The sequence below is a fragment of the Salminus brasiliensis genome, chromosome 22, assembly GCF_030463535.1.
Source record: "Salminus brasiliensis chromosome 22, fSalBra1.hap2, whole genome shotgun sequence".
NCBI classification, from domain to species: Eukaryota; Metazoa; Chordata; class Actinopteri; order Characiformes; family Bryconidae; genus Salminus; species Salminus brasiliensis.
Genome location: NC_132899.1, coordinates 28568232 through 28587980, shown reverse-complemented (window position 1 = coordinate 28587980; position 19749 = coordinate 28568232). Strand labels below are relative to the sequence as shown.

The 19749-nt window shown below is 42.4% G+C and overlaps 1 protein-coding gene across 1 annotated transcript in view; it reads right to left on the bottom strand.

The window, feature by feature from the left end:
• The window catches only part of LOC140544436 (uncharacterized), a 36249-nt gene that overhangs the window by 2258 nt on the left and 14242 nt on the right, over window positions 1-19749 (bottom strand). Inside the window, exons 6-10 of the mRNA XM_072667958.1 lie at window positions 14767-15156; window positions 3831-4329; window positions 3468-3571; window positions 3102-3218; window positions 2834-3018 (exon numbers count right to left, since the gene is read on the bottom strand). Coding sequence (XP_072524059.1) covers window positions 2834-3018; window positions 3102-3218; window positions 3468-3571; window positions 3831-4329; window positions 14767-15156 — 1295 coding nt within the window. The remainder of the gene's footprint in view (window positions 1-2833; window positions 3019-3101; window positions 3219-3467; window positions 3572-3830; window positions 4330-14766; window positions 15157-19749) is intronic.

The window sequence follows — 19749 nt, the reverse complement described above, 5'->3', positions numbered from 1 at the left end:
AGTAGGATGGCATCAGTTTTATGATTGGACACAAACAGACACATGCTAACCCATATGGAAATATGATAGTCATGATAGATTACATTCAACATCCACAATATGTCCAAATGTTTGTGGATTTCTAATGAATACATTCAGCAACTTTAAGTTGCACCCGTAAGTTGCTGACATAAAAACAAAACACATTAAAGAAGAATTGCTAATATAATATGATTTTTTTAAAGTAGATAAACATGAACCTATTGGCTCCATGCCTAATGTATAAAGCCCCCCAGCATTGAGCTGTGGAGCACTGGAACTGTATTATCTGGAATTATGGTTGGTGCTCCATCTAGTACTTTCGAGATGAGCTGGGGCTTTGGGGATGAGATAAGATGGCCTCATAAATGCTGTTGTCACTAATTGTAATTGCAGTAGAGACAGTTACTCTAACATTAATGCCATTGATTTTGGAAGGAACAATGAATGAGGTGTCACAAAACTTTTGTCCACAAAGTGCTAATTTGTTACATACTGGATGTATATTTGACATATGAAAATGTATTTGAAATCTGCCTTTTTTAAATAGAGGGCATATAGTTCAATGAAGCTGTTCCTCAAACTCAAAAACTCAAACTAAAATGGCAACATTACAAGAGAAGGAAACTTTCAATGGATGTCAGTGTAAAACATCTTATGCCAAGTAATTTCTATTGGTTGTCTATTGGTTGATTTCTATTGGTCGATTTCTATTTCTATTGGTATAATTTCTATTGGTTCCATTGGTCTGTTCTAAGATTTACACAATTTTACACAACAACTTACAGATTCAAGTTATGTCAAAAGATGGAAAACTGCAAAAGTTTTGCAGTGGAACACCAATGATATGTATCACACATGCATATACATAAGTACATTTTGATATCTGCTTATAGGTGAAGCAAAAAACAATGATCATCTTCATCTTCATATATTAGGCATCAGTTCTCAAAGGTGATGAAGGTGTTGAAGCAGGAGAAGTGTAACTGTAGAGGCAAGTGTAAGAATCTGAGACACACATAAACCAAATGGCCAGATGACTGGGTCTCGCTGGTCTTGTGGCGTGTTTGAGTATGCAGTGGTCAGTATATGCCAAAACTGATGCAAGAAAGGACAACTGGTAAACTGCTGACAGGGTGATAGACACTTAAGGCTCATTTATGTGACCCATGGAGTTGCACCTCACAACTTACAGGACTTAAAGGATCTGCTGCTGTCTTTGTGCTGGATACCATAGTACGTCTTTAGAGGTAATCTGTTCAGATCTGTTGTGGCAGTACAAGGGGGACCTACTTAATATTAGGCAGGTGGTGCTAATATGACTATATCTACACAGATGTATCTACCAATCAAACACTACACACATGGACAAAATTGTTGGCACCTCTCGGTTAATGAAAGAAAAACCCACAATGGTACTTGAATCTGACAAAAAAATTCAGAAATTTAAAATCCATGGGACTGTAGCAAACCTCCCTGGTTGTGGCCGCAGGAGGAAAATTGATGACAAATCAAAGAGACGGATAATATGAATCTTAACAAAAGAACCCAGAAAAATCTCTAAAGAGATTAAAGGTGAACTTCAAGTTCAAGGAACATCAGTGTCAGATCGCACCATCCATCATTGTTTGAGCCAAAGTGCACTTCATGGGAGACGACCAAGGAGGACACCATTGTTGAAAACAAATCATAAAAAAGCCAGACTGGAATTTGCCAAACTACATGTTGACAAGCCCCAAAGCTTCTGGGAGAATGTCTTATGGACAGATGAGACAAAAATGGAACCTTTTTGCCAAGGCACCTCAGTTCTATGTTCACAGACAGAAAAATTAAGCATATCAAGAAAAGAACACTGTCCCTACTGTGAAACATGGAGGAGGCTCTGTTATGTTCTGGGGCTGCTTTGCTGCATCTGGCACAGGGTGTCTTGGATATGTGCAGGATACAATGAAATCACAAGACTATGAAGGGATTCTAGAGAGAAATGTGCTGCCCAGTGTCAGAAAGCTTGGCCTCAGTCACAGGTCATGGGTCTTGCAACAGGATAATGACCCAAAACACACAGTTAAAAACACCCAAGAATGGCTAAGAGGAAAACATTGGACTATTCTGAAGTGGCCTTCTTTGGGCCCTGACCTAAATCCGATTGAGCATATTTGGAAGTAGCTGAAACATGTTGTCTGGAAAAGGCACCCTTCAAACTTGAGACAACTGGAGCAGTTTGCTCATGAGGAGTGGGCCAAAATACCTGCTGAGAGGTGCAGAAATCTCATTGACAGTTACAGGAATCGTTTAATTGCAGTGATTGCCTCAAAAGGTTGTGCAACAAAAGATTAAGTTAAGGGTAGCATCATTTCTGTCCAGGTTTTTGTCCTGTTTCATGAGTTTATTATTTAAAATTATTATGTTGAAGCATGGTTGAAAAGCAATGTCTGAGTTTCACTGGTTAATAACTTGAATCTGACAAAAGTAATAACAAATAAAAATGCTATGAACATTTTTATTAATTATTAGTTTTGTCAGATTCAAGTCATTTCTGTGACCAGTGTGGGTTTTTCTTTCATTAACCAACCTCTAAATTATTATGTTGAAGCATGGTTGAAAAGCAATGTCTGAGTTTCACTCGTTAATAACTTGAATCTGACAAAAGTAATAACAAATAAAAATGCTATGAACATTTTTATTAATTATTAGTTTTGTCAGATTCAAGTCATTTCTGTGACCAGTGTGGGTTTTTCTTTCATTAACCAACAATTTCTCATTTCTGAATGGGAATTAATGACCACAGTGGCTGGCTTTATTGCATTTACTGTACCCAAAGGTTTGTTCCGCAGATGTGGTCATCATTGTCAAAGCGAAACTCCAGTCTGCCATTCCGAATGGTTCCTCTGCAGCTGGGGTCATTGAGGTGGATCTTGCCTGGAGTGAAGCCGGCTTCAAACAGCTGACACCGGGACAGAGATAAAGTGCCAGAGCTGCTCTCGCAGATTTCTCTGGAGTCTGAGAGGGAGAGCGCATCAGATTATTTATGTCTAACAGAAACAGAAATAGGATCATCCAACAATGGTGTCGGTGGGCTGTACCATAAATCTCAGAGTTGGATCCGTTATGATTCTGGTTACAGAAGCAGCCATAGATGTGATTTTTCTGTCCACACCACTCATCCTTAGTGCAGTTCAACGCCTCACATGGGTCTGACTCTGCAAAGCAAAGAGATACAGGTTCCAACCCTGGGTCACACATTTCCCATCAGCTACATGGCAAAAAAGTGTCAAAACATAAACCATTTAGAGAAATATTTTCTACAAAAAGGTACTAGAAGACAAGGCAGACAAGACACAAACAGTGCCATTCTTGGGAGCACATAGTAACACAAAAGAGAATCAGACATGACAACAGGGGCAGCCATCACAGAGTCCCTAACAAGGGAGTCACGACAAATGTGCAACTTCTGGGCGCATAAAACCAAACCCCCTGGAGCCGGCAAAAGGAGGAGGCAAGAAATGCACACAGTGCGCTGGACAGGGAACGCGGCATGAGGCGGGACATGAGACTGGACAGGAATGGACAGAGGGACCGGAACAAAAACAGGAACGGGGACAGAAACAACCACAGTGATCGGTAAAGGGGCTAAACCAAAACCAGAAACAGGGTCCAGAACAGGGACAGACATCGGACAACAACATAGAGTTGCCAAGCCCAGGACTGGCAAAAAGCTGAGGTGCAGTCTGAGGGGCCAGCCTGGGCACAGTTCTGCATATAGGCCGTGGTGCATGACCTAAAACGTATGAGACACAGAGTCAGGGACGTACGGTCTAGGAGCCGGCACAGAGTCAGGAGCATACGAGCTTGGAGCGGGAGTGTCGGAAACAGACACGGCGGCTGCCACCATCACAGGAGCAGGGGCTTTGGGCACAGTCATTTCAGGAGCGGTGAGCACAGCAGTCACAGGAACAGGAGCGGTGGGCATAGTCATCACAGGAACAGGAGCGGTGGGCATTGCCTTCACAGGAACAGGAGCAGTGGGCATTGCCTTCACAGGAACAGGAGCGGTGGGCATAGTATTCACAGGAACAGGAGCGGTGGGCACTGCCTTCACAGGAACAGGAGCAGTGGGCATTGCCTTCACAGGAACAGGAGCGGTGGGCATAGTATTCACAGGAACAGGAGCGGTGGTCACTGCCTTCACAGAAACAGGAGCGGTGGGCACTGCCTTCACAGGAACAGGAGCTGTGGGCACTGCTTGCCTTGGGGCAGTCACAGACACCACTGCTTGAACAGAGCTAGAAACGGGCAGATGGCACTGCTTGCCTTGAAGTAGGCATAGACGCCACTGCTGGAGCTGAAACAGGGGCAGCTGGCACTGCTAGCCTGGTAGTAGACGCAGATGCCACTGCCTGGACATGACTAGACATAGGGGCAACTGGCACTGCTTGCCTTGTAGTAGGCGCAGATGCCACTGCCGGATCAGAACTGAAAACAGGAGCAGCTGGCACTGCTTCCCTTAACACGGATCAGTCATCCTGTCCCCTTTGCAGAAAAACAGACCCACAGCATGATGTTTCCACCCCCATGCTTACAGTAGGTATGGTGTTCCTGGGATGCAACTCTGCATTATTCTTCCTCCAAACACAACGAGTTTTTACCAAAAAGTTCTATTTTGGTTTCATTTGACCACATGATATTCTCCCAATCTTCTTCTGGATCGTCCATATGCTCTCTGGCAAACTTCAGACGGGCCTGGACATGTACTTGCTTAAGCAGGGGGACACGCCTGGCACTGCAGGATTTGAGTCCCTCTCGGCGTACTGTGTTATTGAGGGTAGCCTTTGTTGTCTTGGTCCCAGCTCTCTGCAGGTCAATCATCAGGTCCCTCCATGTAGTTCTGGAATTGTTGTTCACCGTTCTCATGATCATTTTGACCCCAGATTGAGGGAGATTATCAATGGTCTCCCACAGTTGATTTAATCACACCAACCTGCCTGCCTATTGTAGATTCACTCTTACCAGCCTGGTGCAGGTCTACAATTTTCTTCCTGGTGTCCTTCGACAGCTCTTTGATCTTGGCCATTAGTTAAGTTTGGAGTCTGACTGTTTAAGGACGAGGTCAAACAGGCGCCATTAATATAGGTAACAAGTGGAGGACAGAAGTGCTTCTTTAAAGAAGAAGTTACAGGTCTGTGAGAACCAGAAATCTTGCTTGTTTGTGGGTGACCTAATACTTATTTACCACCATAATTTACAATTATAATTACAAATCCTTCAATGTGATTTCCTGAATTTTATTTCTCATTTTTTCTCTCATAGATGAAGTGTATCTATGATGAAAATGACAGACCTCTCTCATCTTTCTCAGTAAGAGTAAATATTTTTTGCCCCACTGTAGATAAGGCATTCCAATGAACAATGACTGAACAGAAAGCACTTCTTACTGTGTGTGGTGACTGTTGTTGAGTTGGATTGACCAGTTACACTGCTAACATCTGAAATAAAGAATAGATTAGTTTGTGATGGCTTTCTTTCAAGTTAACTTCAAAGGTCTAAATTTTACATGCATGTGGCTCTATAGAGGGCACTTTAAATGCTTAAATAACTGTTTCATAGCAATGAAGCATTGATTTGACAGACTATATGTGAAGATGGTGACTTAATAAAAATGGTGAAACTTATGGCCAATCACATTTCCGTAGGGATTAGGATGTCATAGCATAAATAAGTCCCTGTGAAACTTAATTGATTTGTCTAGGGAGGTACTTTTTTTTAACAAGCCATAAAGTTTGAAAACAAGGTATTACAGTGTTCCAAACAACTTTGCGATTACACTATTAAGTGTTTCTAAAAATGTACCATTAGTTAGCAATCATTAACTCTTTGAAAAATTCACTTTTCAAACTAGTCCCTAAATTTTAAGCCTATTTTTCTTAAATCTGGCCTTGGAATACTCAAGTCCAGGGTTTAAATAGCTATTGAAAAGAAGGAGGTAGTCCTGTTCGTCCCACAGGGATAATAATGAAGCAGTCAATAGTAAAAATGAATATAGAACCAGTACAACCGCTTACGCATGTCCGTGGTGATGGCTCCAGTTGTTGAATTGTTTGGAGTTAGTGTGCTGATATCTGCAAGGATAAATAATTTATTTTTATAAATATTACAACATGAAGTATCACTTAAATTAATCAGTAAACAAAATTACATGGAACTGGCTTGATGAATTCATAGACAGAAAAATTTCCTAGGCAATCTTTGACATGAATGGAGGTGGATCTGTACGAGGTACTGCAGCAGTCAAGTCCACCATTAGGACAGATATTTCTTCTTATCAGTAACATTGCATTCGCTAAAACTATTTTCATTCAATGAGCCTGGATCTGAACAATGCACAGTATAATGGGAAAGTCCAAGGAGCTCAGTGCAGATCTGATTAGGTGGCTTCTGCGTTTTCCCAAAAATGCCAGTCCCCAAAAATCTTGAATAAATAAGTAACTGTTCCAAGCTCTTGAGTTATGTTGACCATATGTAGAGTACGCCTGAACTTCAGCGCGTAATGGTTGGACTGTGAACCAAATGTCCAGCATGTGGGACATGTTGATTCAACTGACAATGATGACAACTGTAGATACTAGGAAGAGAACTCAGACATATGAGTTTGAGCACAAGTGGACCTACTGGCATAGGGGTGTGTTAGATGGCAGGCGTTTGACTGACTGTTTTGCAGTTCCAATTGCACTGGCTTATCTTCACATTGTGTTGCTAGTGAGTAATAAGAATCTGGGCCTAGACCCCAAACAAGCAAGGGCAACAGAAGTAATGACAAACTCCCTGGGAAGTTAGGATGAAACCTTGAGAGGAACCAGTGCTCAATAGGGAAACATTGGTTGGGACCGGAGTGTGGAAAGTTACTTTGAGCTTGTAAACATGTTGGTAATGGGAGTATTACGAGTCAGGGGAGGAAAGAGGGAGATGGGTTGTTGGAAAGTAGAAGTCAGCTGTGGGTATTGGTGATTGGTTCAGGCAAATAATCTGAAGGTGTCTTACCCTAAAATAAAATTAGGTAGAATGAGAGATGCAGATACAAGACTTATTTTTGTAACATGCTAAACAGGTAGGTGAGTGTAGTGTAGAGAGTCTTGTCCAGGGACCCAGTCTTCCACTATGCTGCACCAACCTGGTCAACTATTTTCTGACCACCATACCAGAGTGAATTCCAGTCCTACTAGCCATATATACAAAACAGCTCCTGTACATCAACATCATCTGTAGACCAACACACAGCTGTACATCAGCCTAAATCCGACTATACCCTGGCAGAATGGTCTGATCTGTAGACCATCTGTAGGCACAGACCTCGCGAGCATACAGTGATGATGTCTTTAGTTGCCTACATAGCAGTATATAGGGCAGCATGTTCAGAACAAGGCTGGACTGGTAGCGTCTTCAGCCATGAACTGGAGTAGCCACTGGCCGAGATAGTGGGGTAACTATAGGCAGGACAGTGGCGCTGTGGCTCCATAACATACAGCTCCGTACACTTAATGTCCTTGACCGGGAAGGGAAATGAGATTTCTGACTACGGACTCTACAGTGGTAACTTTGAAAGCACCAGAATACACTGGCAGATCTAAACAGAGAACAGTAACAGACAGACTGATATCATATGGAAATCCAATTATTCCCCTTAGGAAAGTTTTGACAGTTAAAAAAATCATTTATTCACTTAGATGGATTTAGGGTGGATCAGGAGGCTGGTTGGTTCCAGTCCCAATTTAAAGGGTCATTCCACCTATACCAGTAAAAGTGTGTTGATTTACTGTCTTGAACATTACAACTGAGAGAAACTGAGGGGACAAAAATGAGTCCCAACCAAACTAGCAATGCACTGGCATAAAATCACAAAGCCTACAAACAAATGATCGCCCAGGATTTAGATTTGCAGTCTACAACAAGAAGCCCTTCTTACTGTGTGTGGTCACTGTTGTCGTGCTGGTTTCACCGGTTACGCTGCTGGCATCTGAAATAAAGAATGGAGAATTTAGTGATGGCTTGGGCCAGTAAAGATGTGGCACAAATATGGCAAAGGTTTGGAAACAGCAACAACAGTGATCAAGTCTTTTGTAAGTGGTGCCTTATAGGTAATTGAGAAAGAGTTTAGAGGGCCAGTACATGAATAAGAGGTTAATTTTCCAAAAGACCGAAGATGATTATTGTAGCTGATTAGCGTAGATGATTAGCTTGGCCACTTTTTAGCTTTTTAGTCGAGTATGTAATCATCTTGGGGGGGCAATGCAAGCAGTCCAAAAAAGAACCACCAGTGTCACTGTCTACAGTCGAGGCGGGGTTTACAACACCATGGCTGTAGTCCAAGAAAGAAGCCTCTGCTCTAAATTCAACACCTTCAAGCTTGACTAAAGTGTACAGCTGACCACATGAATGAAGAAAAAGCCTTCTGGAGAAACTTTCTACTGAGAGAAACTAAGGGGACAAAAATGGGTTCCAACCAAACAAGCAATGCACTGGCATAAAATCACAAAGCCTACATATAAATGGGCTCAGAGTGTAGATTTGAAGTCTACAACAAGAATCCCTTCTTACTTTGTGTGGTCACTGTTGTCGTGTTGGTTTGACCAGTTACGCTGCTAGCATCTGAAATAAAGAATGGAGAATTTAGTGATGGCTTTGACCAGTGAAGAGGTGGCACAGATATGGCAAAGGTTTGGAAATTAGGTGTAAAAGTATCTCAAACAAGTTTGCAAACCTAGAATTTGTGAACATTATATTTACATGTTTCAGTGCATTACCTATGCAGTAGGCTCCGTTGCAGAAGTTTGGTTGGATGAACTCATACACGTAGTAATTCCCTGGGCAAGCCTTCACTCGAATTGGGGAGGAATGAAAATAGCAGCAAAGGTTAGAATAGCTACCACAGATTGGTCGGACTACCACCCCATCTTCCAGTCGTGGGTGAGAGCCACTGAGCCAAAGTGGGGAAGTGGTGCCACAGAAGTTTGAACTGACACACGACTCTGGCATCTTGGCACTTTGTCCTTGATAGAAAAGCCGATACCAGCCCACCCAGTTTACGCTGGTATCACAACGTGTAGTTGTGGCGGCGCTATTGGTGCTTCTCCAAGGATCGTTCAGGACGGTGTAGTTGTAGCAGGGGTCTGCGCTGGAGTTGCTAAAAGAAACTGTCATGGAAACACGGTCAGTGACAGCTCTATCAAAAAGTCTTCAAACAGCACTCTGTTATGCAGCGGCCAGCCAGTTAATAGAGATAAGCATAAGCACACACACACACAGAGCAAGAGAGACACATTTCTGCTTGCCTAACTATGTCCAGACATCGCGATCCAATCATAATGCGATTACAGTGCATTCTGGGGATGTTTACACCTACATTTCCATGAGTACGATGTTTACGATGTTCCATCAGTGTTGCCTACTGCAGTTAGCAGTGTATCAGGCCTGGAGTAGCAACGACAGACATCCTATTCTCCCTATTACAGGGCAGTGGAGCATCAGCATGATTTTGAAGCTGATTTTTAAAGGTAATAATGCTCCATAATGATGTTTTAAGGTTTAATCTAAACCTTGACACAGTTAAGGAATGTTCAGGCATGTTTTATTTAAACTGGTTCTGGACTGGATTTCAGTCTCAGCACAAACTTAGGACTATGGTTAAATGGTAGAGGAAAAACCACATGAAAGACACCCTCTACTATTCAATATGATCTTAATACTACGAGGCTGTTGAGAAACTGATTACTGTCATTGTTCGTTTCACTGGTGTGTTACTGGGGACCAGTCAAACAATACAAACAGGGCTAACAGACTAACAGGGTTTTATTGCCCTCTAGTCCACGCCTGGAATTAGGCATGGTGCCAATAGATTCATATTTTTCTGCTCCAACGAGTCCTATTTATTTGCCAATACTTCCCTACAGGGACCAGACAAGGTGTGTGTATGTGTGCATTTGGACATCTGTGTCAGCAATGGTTGCAACTTCAAGTAGCTAAATGTATTCATTAGAAAGGGTGTCTATATACATTTGGACATAGTGTAGGTATAAGCTATACGCTATAGCTATAAGCTAGTAAGTGGAGTCAGAAATGAGAGATGATGGAGTTAAAAGGTAGGGAGATGATGGGGTACTAACTTGTCAAACCCATGACTAATATATTTAGTCTATACTTAATAGCATTAGTGTGTAGTATTCAATTGGGACGCAGCCTATGTGAATGTAAGGTGTAAACAACCTCTTAAAGTATCTGATCTAATGGGCCTCTGAAGACCAACACAATTAAAAGTAAATGTAATATTTATGAGTGATGCTTAGCTCTATGTAAGGATATCGATATAATCTAAAAATATACCAATAATCAAAAATAAGTGGACAGAGTCTTACTGTACCTGCGCAGTATGAAGGCCTAGGGATCGACAGGTCTGGCTTTACAAGTTTATAGACGTAGTAATTTCCTGGGCAAGCCTTGACTTTGATTGGGTTGGACGGATAATAATTGCATGACAGTTGCAATGCACAAGATCCAATTACTCCACGAGTGACAATGCCATCCCCAATCTGGGGATGTGAACCATTGAGCGTCAGTGGAGTATACCCACCACAAGTGACATGGTACAAACACCACTCAGACATTTGAGCACTTTGTCCCTGGACATAAAGTCGATACCAGCCCTTCCATTCGACAAGTGTGTCATCATATCCTCTGGGGCCACTGTACATTGGTGTGTATATGCTTCTCCAGCTGTTGTCCAAGGCAGTGTAGTTGTAGCACGGGTCAAAGCTGGGGTCCGTCGCTGTGAAATATAGCAATCTTGTTAAGAACAAGGTGTGGCAGCAGGAGGGATTATATTTGGACAAACTTTACATTTACATTGAAGGTATTTAGCAGTATAGTGACCACAACACTCGACACTACACTTCGCCCAAGCGCTCTTGAAAGAGGAGGGTCGAGCGACTGTGCCGTTTGGACAACCAAAGGAAGCTTGTTAGACTACTTCAGTGCCAGTACATAAAAAAATCCTGGATGCTTGTCGTCCGCGTATATTAAAGGATGTCGGGTCAAGCCAAGTTTTACTTGGTACAGATCAGACTGGCTGTTGACCATTGCCATCAAGTATGGAGGGGCTGGTCCATTCTTGGCTTTGTAGGCCAGCATCAGGGTTTTGAATCTGATGCAGGAAGCAGCTACAGGAAGCCAGTGTAGCGAACGTAGCAGAGGAGTTACATGGCTAAACTTGGAGAACATTGAAGATAACCCATGCTGCCGCAAGTGCAGGGGCCTAGGAACTATGTATGCAGTGTAGAGTCGGGTCAATGAGTAGACATAATTAGGAATAGCAGGATATGAAATGAAGCTTCTTGTCTGACACAGGTGAACGCCTAACGATATTTTTTCAGAGTAAGAAGCTCATAGCAACTATGAAGCAGAGTTATGGTGGTAGAGGCATGGTTTGAAGACGAAATGAGGTAAAGCTGAAGCGCAGTTGGGTCTTGCAGCAAGACAGTGATTCATAGCCCTCAAATATGTCTACCACACAGTGGTTTAAAATATATTAGAACAGGTTTAGAATAGCCCAGTCAAAAAACGTCCTGACCAAAACCCTACTGAAACATGCAGTTTGTGATTGAAGGCCTACAAATGTCACGGAGCTGAAACAGTTGTACAAGGACGACAAAAATGTATTAATGTTTTTTTGTTCAATTATTCTCAATACAGCTTTCAGGGATGATTTGTGTGTATCAATACATTAAATAAGTTATTGAAGTAAAAATAAATACAGAACCAGTACAACTGCTTACGCATGTCCGTGGTGATGGCTCCAGTTGTTGAATTGTTTGGGCTTAGTGTGGTAATATCTGCAAGGATAAACAATTTTGTAAACATTACAACATTAAATATCACTAAAATCTGTGCTGTAAATCTGTAAAGTTTCTTTATCCCTACCTGTGCAGTAAGCCAAGTTACATGAGATTGGCTTGATAAATTCATAGACATAAAAATTTCCTGGACAGGCTTTGACTCGAATGGAGTTGGAGCTGTAGTAATTATAGCAGCAGTTAGATCCACCATTACCACAGATCTGACGGCTGACCACTCCATCCTGTAACTGGGGATGTGAGCCGTTTAGCCACAAAGCAGCAGAAGTGGTACATCCACTACTACACCGCTCTGGCATGCGTATGTTCATCCCATTGTAGAGAAGACGGTACCAGCCATTCCATTTGAAGTCTTGATCACAGAGGTTATCTGCTGATCTGTTATTAGCTCTCCAGGGCTGGTCCAGGACTGTGTAGTTACTGCACGGGTCATAGCTTGCTGTAGTCAGTGATGCTGTTAAAGACAATAAAAGTATAAGAAAGGTATGCCTCAAGTGTTTTGAGAAGAAAAACACAATACAGTGGGTCTATTGGTCTATTTGGTCTATTGGTCTACTTTCTTCTCATCAGTAACGTCTCATTCGCTAAAACTATTTTCATTCAAGGAACCTGGATCTGAACAACGTCCAGCATGTGGGACATGCTGATTCAACTGACAATGATGACAACTGTAGATACTAGGAATAGAACTCAACATGTGAGTTTGAGCACAAGTGGACCTACTGGCATAGAGGTGTGTTAGATGGCAGGTGTTTGACTGACTGTTTTGCAGTTCCAATTGCACTGGCTTATCTTCACATTGTGTTGCTAGTGAGTAATAAGAATCTGGGCCTAGACCCCAAACAAGCAAGGGCAACAGAAGTAATGACAAACTCCCTGGGAAGTTAGGATGAAACCTTGAGAGGAACCAGTGCTCAATAGGGAAACATTGGTTGGGACCGGAGTGTGGAAAGTTACTTTGAGCTTGTAAACATGTTGGTAATGGGAGTATTACGAGTCAGGGGAGGAAAGAGGGAGATGGGTTGTTGGAAAGTAGAAGTCAGCTGTGGGTATTGGTGATTGGTTCAGGCAAATAATCTGAAGGTGTCTTACCCTAAAATAAAATTAGGTAGAATGAGAGATGCAGATACAAGACTTATTTTTGTAACATGCTAAACAGGTAGGTGAGTGTAGTGTAGAGAGTCTTGTCCAGGGACCCAGTCTTCCACTATGCTGCACCAACCTGGTCAACTATTTTCTGACCACCATACCAGAGTGAATTCCAGTCCTACTAGCCATATATACAAAACAGCTCCTGTACATCAACATCATCTGTAGACCAACACACAGCTGTACATCAGCCTAAATCCGACTATACCCTGGCAGAATGGTCTGATCTGTAGACCATCTGTAGGCACAGACCTCGCGAGCATACAGTGATGATGTCTTTAGTTGCCTACATAGCAGTATATAGGTCAGCATGTTCAGAACAAGGCTGGACTGGTAGCGTCTTCAGCCATGAACTGGAGTAGCCACTGGCCGAGATAGTGGGGTAACTATAGGCAGGACAGTGGCGCTGTGGCTCCATTACATACAGCTCCGTACACTTAATGTCCTTGACCGGGAAGGGAAATGAGATTTCTGACTACGGACTCTACAGTGGTAACTTTGAAAGCACCAGAATACACAGGCAGATCCAAACAGAGAACAGTAACAGACAGACTGATATCATATGGAAATCCAATTATTCCCCTTAGGAAAGTTTTGACAGTAAAAAAATCATTTATTCATTTAGATGGATTTAAGGTGGATCAGGAGGCTGGTTGGTTCCAGTCCCAATTTAAAGGGTCATTCCACCTATACCAGTAAAAGTGTGTTGATTTACTGTCTTGAACATTACAACTGAGAGAAACTGAGGGGACAAAAATGAGTCCCAACCAAACTAGCAATGCACTGGCATAAAATCACAAAGCCTACAAACAAATGATCGCCCAGGATTTAGATTTGCAGTCTACAACAAGAAGCCCTTCTTACTGTGTGTGGTCACTGTTGTCGTGCTGGTTTCACCAGTTACGCTGCTGGCATCTGAAATAAAGAATGGAGAATTTAGTGATGGCTTTGGCCAGTAAAGATGTGGCACAAATATGGCAAAGGTTTGGAAACAGCAACAACAGTGATCAAGTCTTTTGTAAGTGGTGCCTTATAGGTAATTGGGAAAGAGTTTAGAGGGCCAGTACATGAATAAGAGGTTAATTTTCCAAAAGACCGAAGATGATTATTGTAGCTGATAAGCGTAGATGATTAGCTTGGCCACTTTTTAGCTTTTTAGTCGAGTATGTAATCATCTTGGGGGGACAATGCAAGCAGTCCAAAAAAGAACCACCAGTGTCACTGTCTACAGTCGAGGCGGGGTTTACAACACCATGGCTGTAGTCCAAGAAAGAAGCCTCTGCTCCAAATTCAACACCTTTAAGCTTAACTAAAGTGTACAGCTGACCACATGAATGAAGAAAAAGCCTTCTGGAGAAACTTTCTACTGAGAGAAACTAAGGGGACAAAAATGGGTTCCAACCAAACAAGCAATGCACTGGCATAAAATCACAAAGCCTACATATAAATGGGCTCAGAGTGTAGATTTGAAGTCTACAACAAGAATCCCTTCTTACTTTGTGTGGTCACTGTTGTCGTGTTGGTTTGACCAGTTACGCTGCTAGCATCTGAAATAAAGAATGGAGAATTTAGTGATGGCTTTGACCAGTGAAGAGGTGGCACAGATATGGCAAAGGTTTGGAAATTAGGTGTAAAAGTATCTCCTACATGTTTGCAAACCTAGAATTTGTGAACATTATATTTAGATGTTTCAGTGCATTACCTATGCAGTAGGCTCCATTGCAGAAGTTTGGTTGGATGAACTCATACACGTAGTAATCCCCTGGGCAAGCCTTCACTCGAATTGGGGAGGAATGAAAATAGCAGCAAAGGTTAGAATAGCTACCACAGATTGGTCGGACTACCACCCCATCTTCCAGTCGTGGGTGAGAGCCACTGAGCCAAAGTGGGGAAGTGGTGCCACAGAAGTTTGAACTGACACACGACTCTGGCATCTTGGCACTTTGTCCTTGATAGAAAAGCCGATACCAGCCCACCCAGTTTACGCTGGTATCACAACGTGTAGTTGTGGCGGCGCTATTGGTGCTTCTCCAAGGATCGTTCAGGACGGTGTAGTTGTAGCAGGGGTCTGTGCTGGAGTTGCTAAAAGAAACTGTCATGGAAACACGGTCAGTGACAGCTCTATCAAAAAGTCTTCAAACAGCACTCTGCTATGCAGCGGCCAGCCAGTTAATAGAGATAAGCATAAGCACACACACACACACAGAGCAAGAGAGACACATTTCTGCTTGCCTAACTATGTCCAGACATCGCGATCATAATCCGATTACAGTGCATTCTGGGGATGTTTACACCTACATTTCCATGAGTACGATGTTTATGATGTTCCATCAGTGTTGCCTACTGCAGTTAGCAGTGTATCAGGCCTGGAGTTGCAATGACAAACATCCTATTCTCCCTATTACAGGGCAGTGGAGCATCAGCATGATTTTGAAGCTGATTTTTAAAGGTAATAATGCTCCATAGTGACGCTTTAAGGTCTAATCTAAACCTTGACACAGTTAAGGAATGTTCAGGCATGTTTTATTTAAACTGGTTCTGGACTGGATTTCAGTCTCAGCACAAATTTAGGACTATGGTTAAATGGTAGAGGAAAAACCACATGAAAGACACCCTCTACTATTCAATATGATCTTAATACTACGAGGCTGTTGAGAAACTGATTACTGTCATTGTTCGTTTCACTGGTGTGTTACTGGGGACCAGTCAAACAATACAAACAGGACTAACAGACTAACAGGGTTTTATTGCCCTCTAGTCCATGCCTGGAATTAGGCATGGTGCCAATAGATTCATATTTTTCTGCTCCAACGAGTCCTATTTATTTGCCAATACTTCCCTACAGGGACCAGACAAGGTGTGTGTATGTGTGCATTTGGACATCTGTGTCAGCAATGGTTGCAACTTCAAGTAGCTAAATGTATTCATTAGAAAGGGTGTCTATATACATTTGGACATAGTGTAGGTATAAGCTATACGCTATAGCTATAAGCTAGTAAGTGGAGTCAGAAATGAGAGATGATGGAGTTAAAAGGTGATGATGGGGTACTAACTTGTCAAACCCATGACTAATATATTTAGTCTATACTTAATAGCATTAGTGTGTAGTATTCAATTGGGACTCAGCCTATGTGAATGCAAGGTGTAAACAACCTCTTAAAGTATCTGATCTAATGGGCCTCTGAAGACCAACACAATTAAAAGTAAATGTAATATTTATGAGTGATGCTTAGCTCTATGTAAGGATATCGATATAATCTAAGAATATACCAATAATCAAAAATAAGTGGACAGAGTCTTACTGTACCTGCGCAGTATGAAGGCCTAGGGATCGACAGGTCTGGCTTTACAAGTTTATAGACGTAGTAATTTCCTGGGCAAGCCTTGACTTTGATTGGGTTGGACGGATAATAATTGCATGACAGTTGCAATGCACAAGATCCAATTACTCCACGAGTGACAATGCCATCCCCAATCTGGGGATGTGAACCATTGAGCGTCAGTGGAGTATACCCACCACAAGTGACATGGTACAAACACCACTCAGACATTTGAGCACTTTGTCCCTGTACATAAAGTCGATACCAGCCCTTCCATTCGACAAGCGTGTCATCATATCCTCTGGGGCCACTGTACATTGGTGTGTATATGCTTCTCCAGTTGTTGTCCAAGGCAGTGTAGTTGTAGCACGGGTCAAAGCTGGGGTCCATCGCTGTGAAATATTGCAATCTTGTTAAGAACAAGGTGGGGCAGCAGGAGGGATTACATCTGGACAAACTTTACATTTACATTGAAGGTATTTAGCAGTATAGTGACCACAACACTCGACACTACACTTCGCCCAAGTGCTCTTGAAAGAGGAGGGTCGAGTGACTGTGCCGTTTGGACAACCAAAGGAAGCTTGTTAGACTACTTCAGTGCCAGTACATAAAAAAATCCTGGATGCTTGTCGTCCGCGTATATTAAAGGATGTCGGGTCAAGCCAAGTTTTACTTGGTACAGATCAGACTGGCTGTTGACCATTGCCATCAAGTATGGAGGGGCTGGTCCATTCTTGGCTTTGTAGGCCAGCATCAGGGTTTTGAATCTGATGCAGGAAGCAGCTACAGGAAGCCAGTGTAGCGAACGTAGCAGAGGAGTTACATGGCTAAACTTGGAGAACATTGAAGATAACCCGTGCTGCCACAAGTGCAGGGGCCTAGGAACTATGTATGCAGTGTAGAGTCGGGTCAATGAGTAGACATAATTAGGAATAGCAGGATATGAAATGAAGCTTCTTGTCTGACACAGGTGAACGCCTAACGATATTTTTTCAGAGTAAGAAGCTCATAGCAACTATGAAGCAGAGTTATGGTGGTAGAGGCATGGTTTGAAGACGAAATGAGGTAAAGCTGAAGCGCAGTTGGGTCTTGCAGCAAGACAGTGATTCATAGCCCTCAAATATGTCTACCACACAGTGGTTTAAAATATATTAGAACAGGTTTAGAATAGCCCAGTCAAAAAACGTCCTGACCAAAACCCTACTGAAACATGCAGTTTGTGATTGAAGGCCTACAAATGTCACGGAGCTGAAACAGTTGTACAAGGACGACAAAAATGTATTAATGTTTTTTTGTTCAATTATTCTCAATACAGCTTTCAGGGATGATTTGTGTGTATCAATACATTAAATAAGTTATTGAAGTAAAAATAAATACAGAACCAGTACAACTGCTTACGCATGTCCGTGGTGATGGCTCCAGTTGTTGAATTGTTTGGGCTTAGTGTGGTAATATCTGCAAGGATAAACAATTTTGTAAACATTACAACATTAAATATCACTAAAATCTGTGCTGTAAATCTGTAAAGTTTCTTTATCCCTACCTGTGCAGTAAGCCAAGTTACATGAGATTGGCTTGATAAATTCATAGACATAAAAATTTCCTGGACAGGCTTTGACTCGAATGGAGTTGGAGCTGTAGTAATTATAGCAGCAGTTAGATCCACCATTACCACAGATCTGACGGCTGACCACTCCATCCTGTAACTGGGGATGTGAGCCGTTTAGCCACAAAGCAGCAGAAGTGGTACATCCACTACTACACCGCTCTGGCATGCGTATGTTCATCCCATTGTAGAGAAGACGGTACCAGCCATTCCATTTGAAGTCTTGATCACAGAGGTTATCTGCTGATCTGTTATTAGCTCTCCAGGGCTGGTCCAGGACTGTGTAGTTACTGCACGGGTCATAGCTTGCTGTAGTCAGTGATGCTGTTAAAGACAATAAAAGTATAAGAAAGGTATGCCTCAAGTGTTTTGAGAAGAAAAACACAATACAGTGGGTCTATTGGTCTATTTGGTCTATTGGTCTACTTTCTTCTCATCAGTAACGTCTCATTCGCTAAAACTATTTTCATTCAAGGAACCTGGATCTGAACAACGTCCAGCATGTGGGACATGCTGATTCAACTGACAATGATGACAACTGTAGATACTAGGAATAGAACTCAACATGTGAGTTTGAGCACAAGTGGACCTACTGGCATAGAGGTGTGTTAGATGGCAGGTGTTTGACTGACTGTTTTGCAGTTCCAATTGCACTGGCTTATCTTCACATTGTGTTGCTAGTGAGTAATAAGAATCTGGGCCTAGACCCCAAACAAGCAAGGGCAACAGAAGTAATGACAAACTCCCTGGGAAGTTAGGATGAAACCTTGAGAGGAACCAGTGCTCAATAGGGAAACATTGGTTGGGACCGGAGTGTGGAAAGTTACTTTGAGCTTGTAAACATGTTGGTAATGGGAGTATTACGAGTCAGGGGAGGAAAGAGGGAGATGGGTTGTTGGAAAGTAGAAGTCAGCTGTGGGTATTGGTGATTGGTTCAGGCAAATAATCTGAAGGTGTCTTACCCTAAAATAAAATTAGGTAGAATGAGAGATGCAGATACAAGACTTATTTTTGTAACATGCTAAACAGGTAGGTGAGTGTAGTGTAGAGAGTCTTGTCCAGGGACCCAGTCTTCCACTATGCTGCACCAACCTGGTCAACTATTTTCTGACCACCATACCAGAGTGAATTCCAGTCCTACTAGCCATATATACAAAACAGCTCCTGTACATCAACATCATCTGTAGACCAACACACAGCTGTACATCAGCCTAAATCCGACTATACCCTGGCAGAATGGTCTGATCTGTAGACCATCTGTAGGCACAGACCTCGCGAGCATACAGTGATGATGTCTTTAGTTGCCTACATAGCAGTATATAGGTCAGCATGTTCAGAACAAGGCTGGACTGGTAGCGTCTTCAGCCATGAACTGGAGTAGCCACTGGCCGAGATAGTGGGGTAACTATAGGCAGGACAGTGGCGCTGTGGCTCCATTACATACAGCTCCGTACACTTAATGTCCTTGACCGGGAAGGGAAATGAGATTTCTGACTACGGACTCTACAGTGGTAACTTTGAAAGCACCAGAATACACAGGCAGATCCAAACAGAGAACAGTAACAGACAGACTGATATCATATGGAAATCCAATTATTCCCCTTAGGAAAGTTTTGACAGTAAAAAAATCATTTATTCATTTAGATGGATTTAAGGTGGATCAGGAGGCTGGTTGGTTCCAGTCCCAATTTAAAGGGTCATTCCACCTATACCAGTAAAAGTGTGTTGATTTACTGTCTTGAACATTACAACTGAGAGA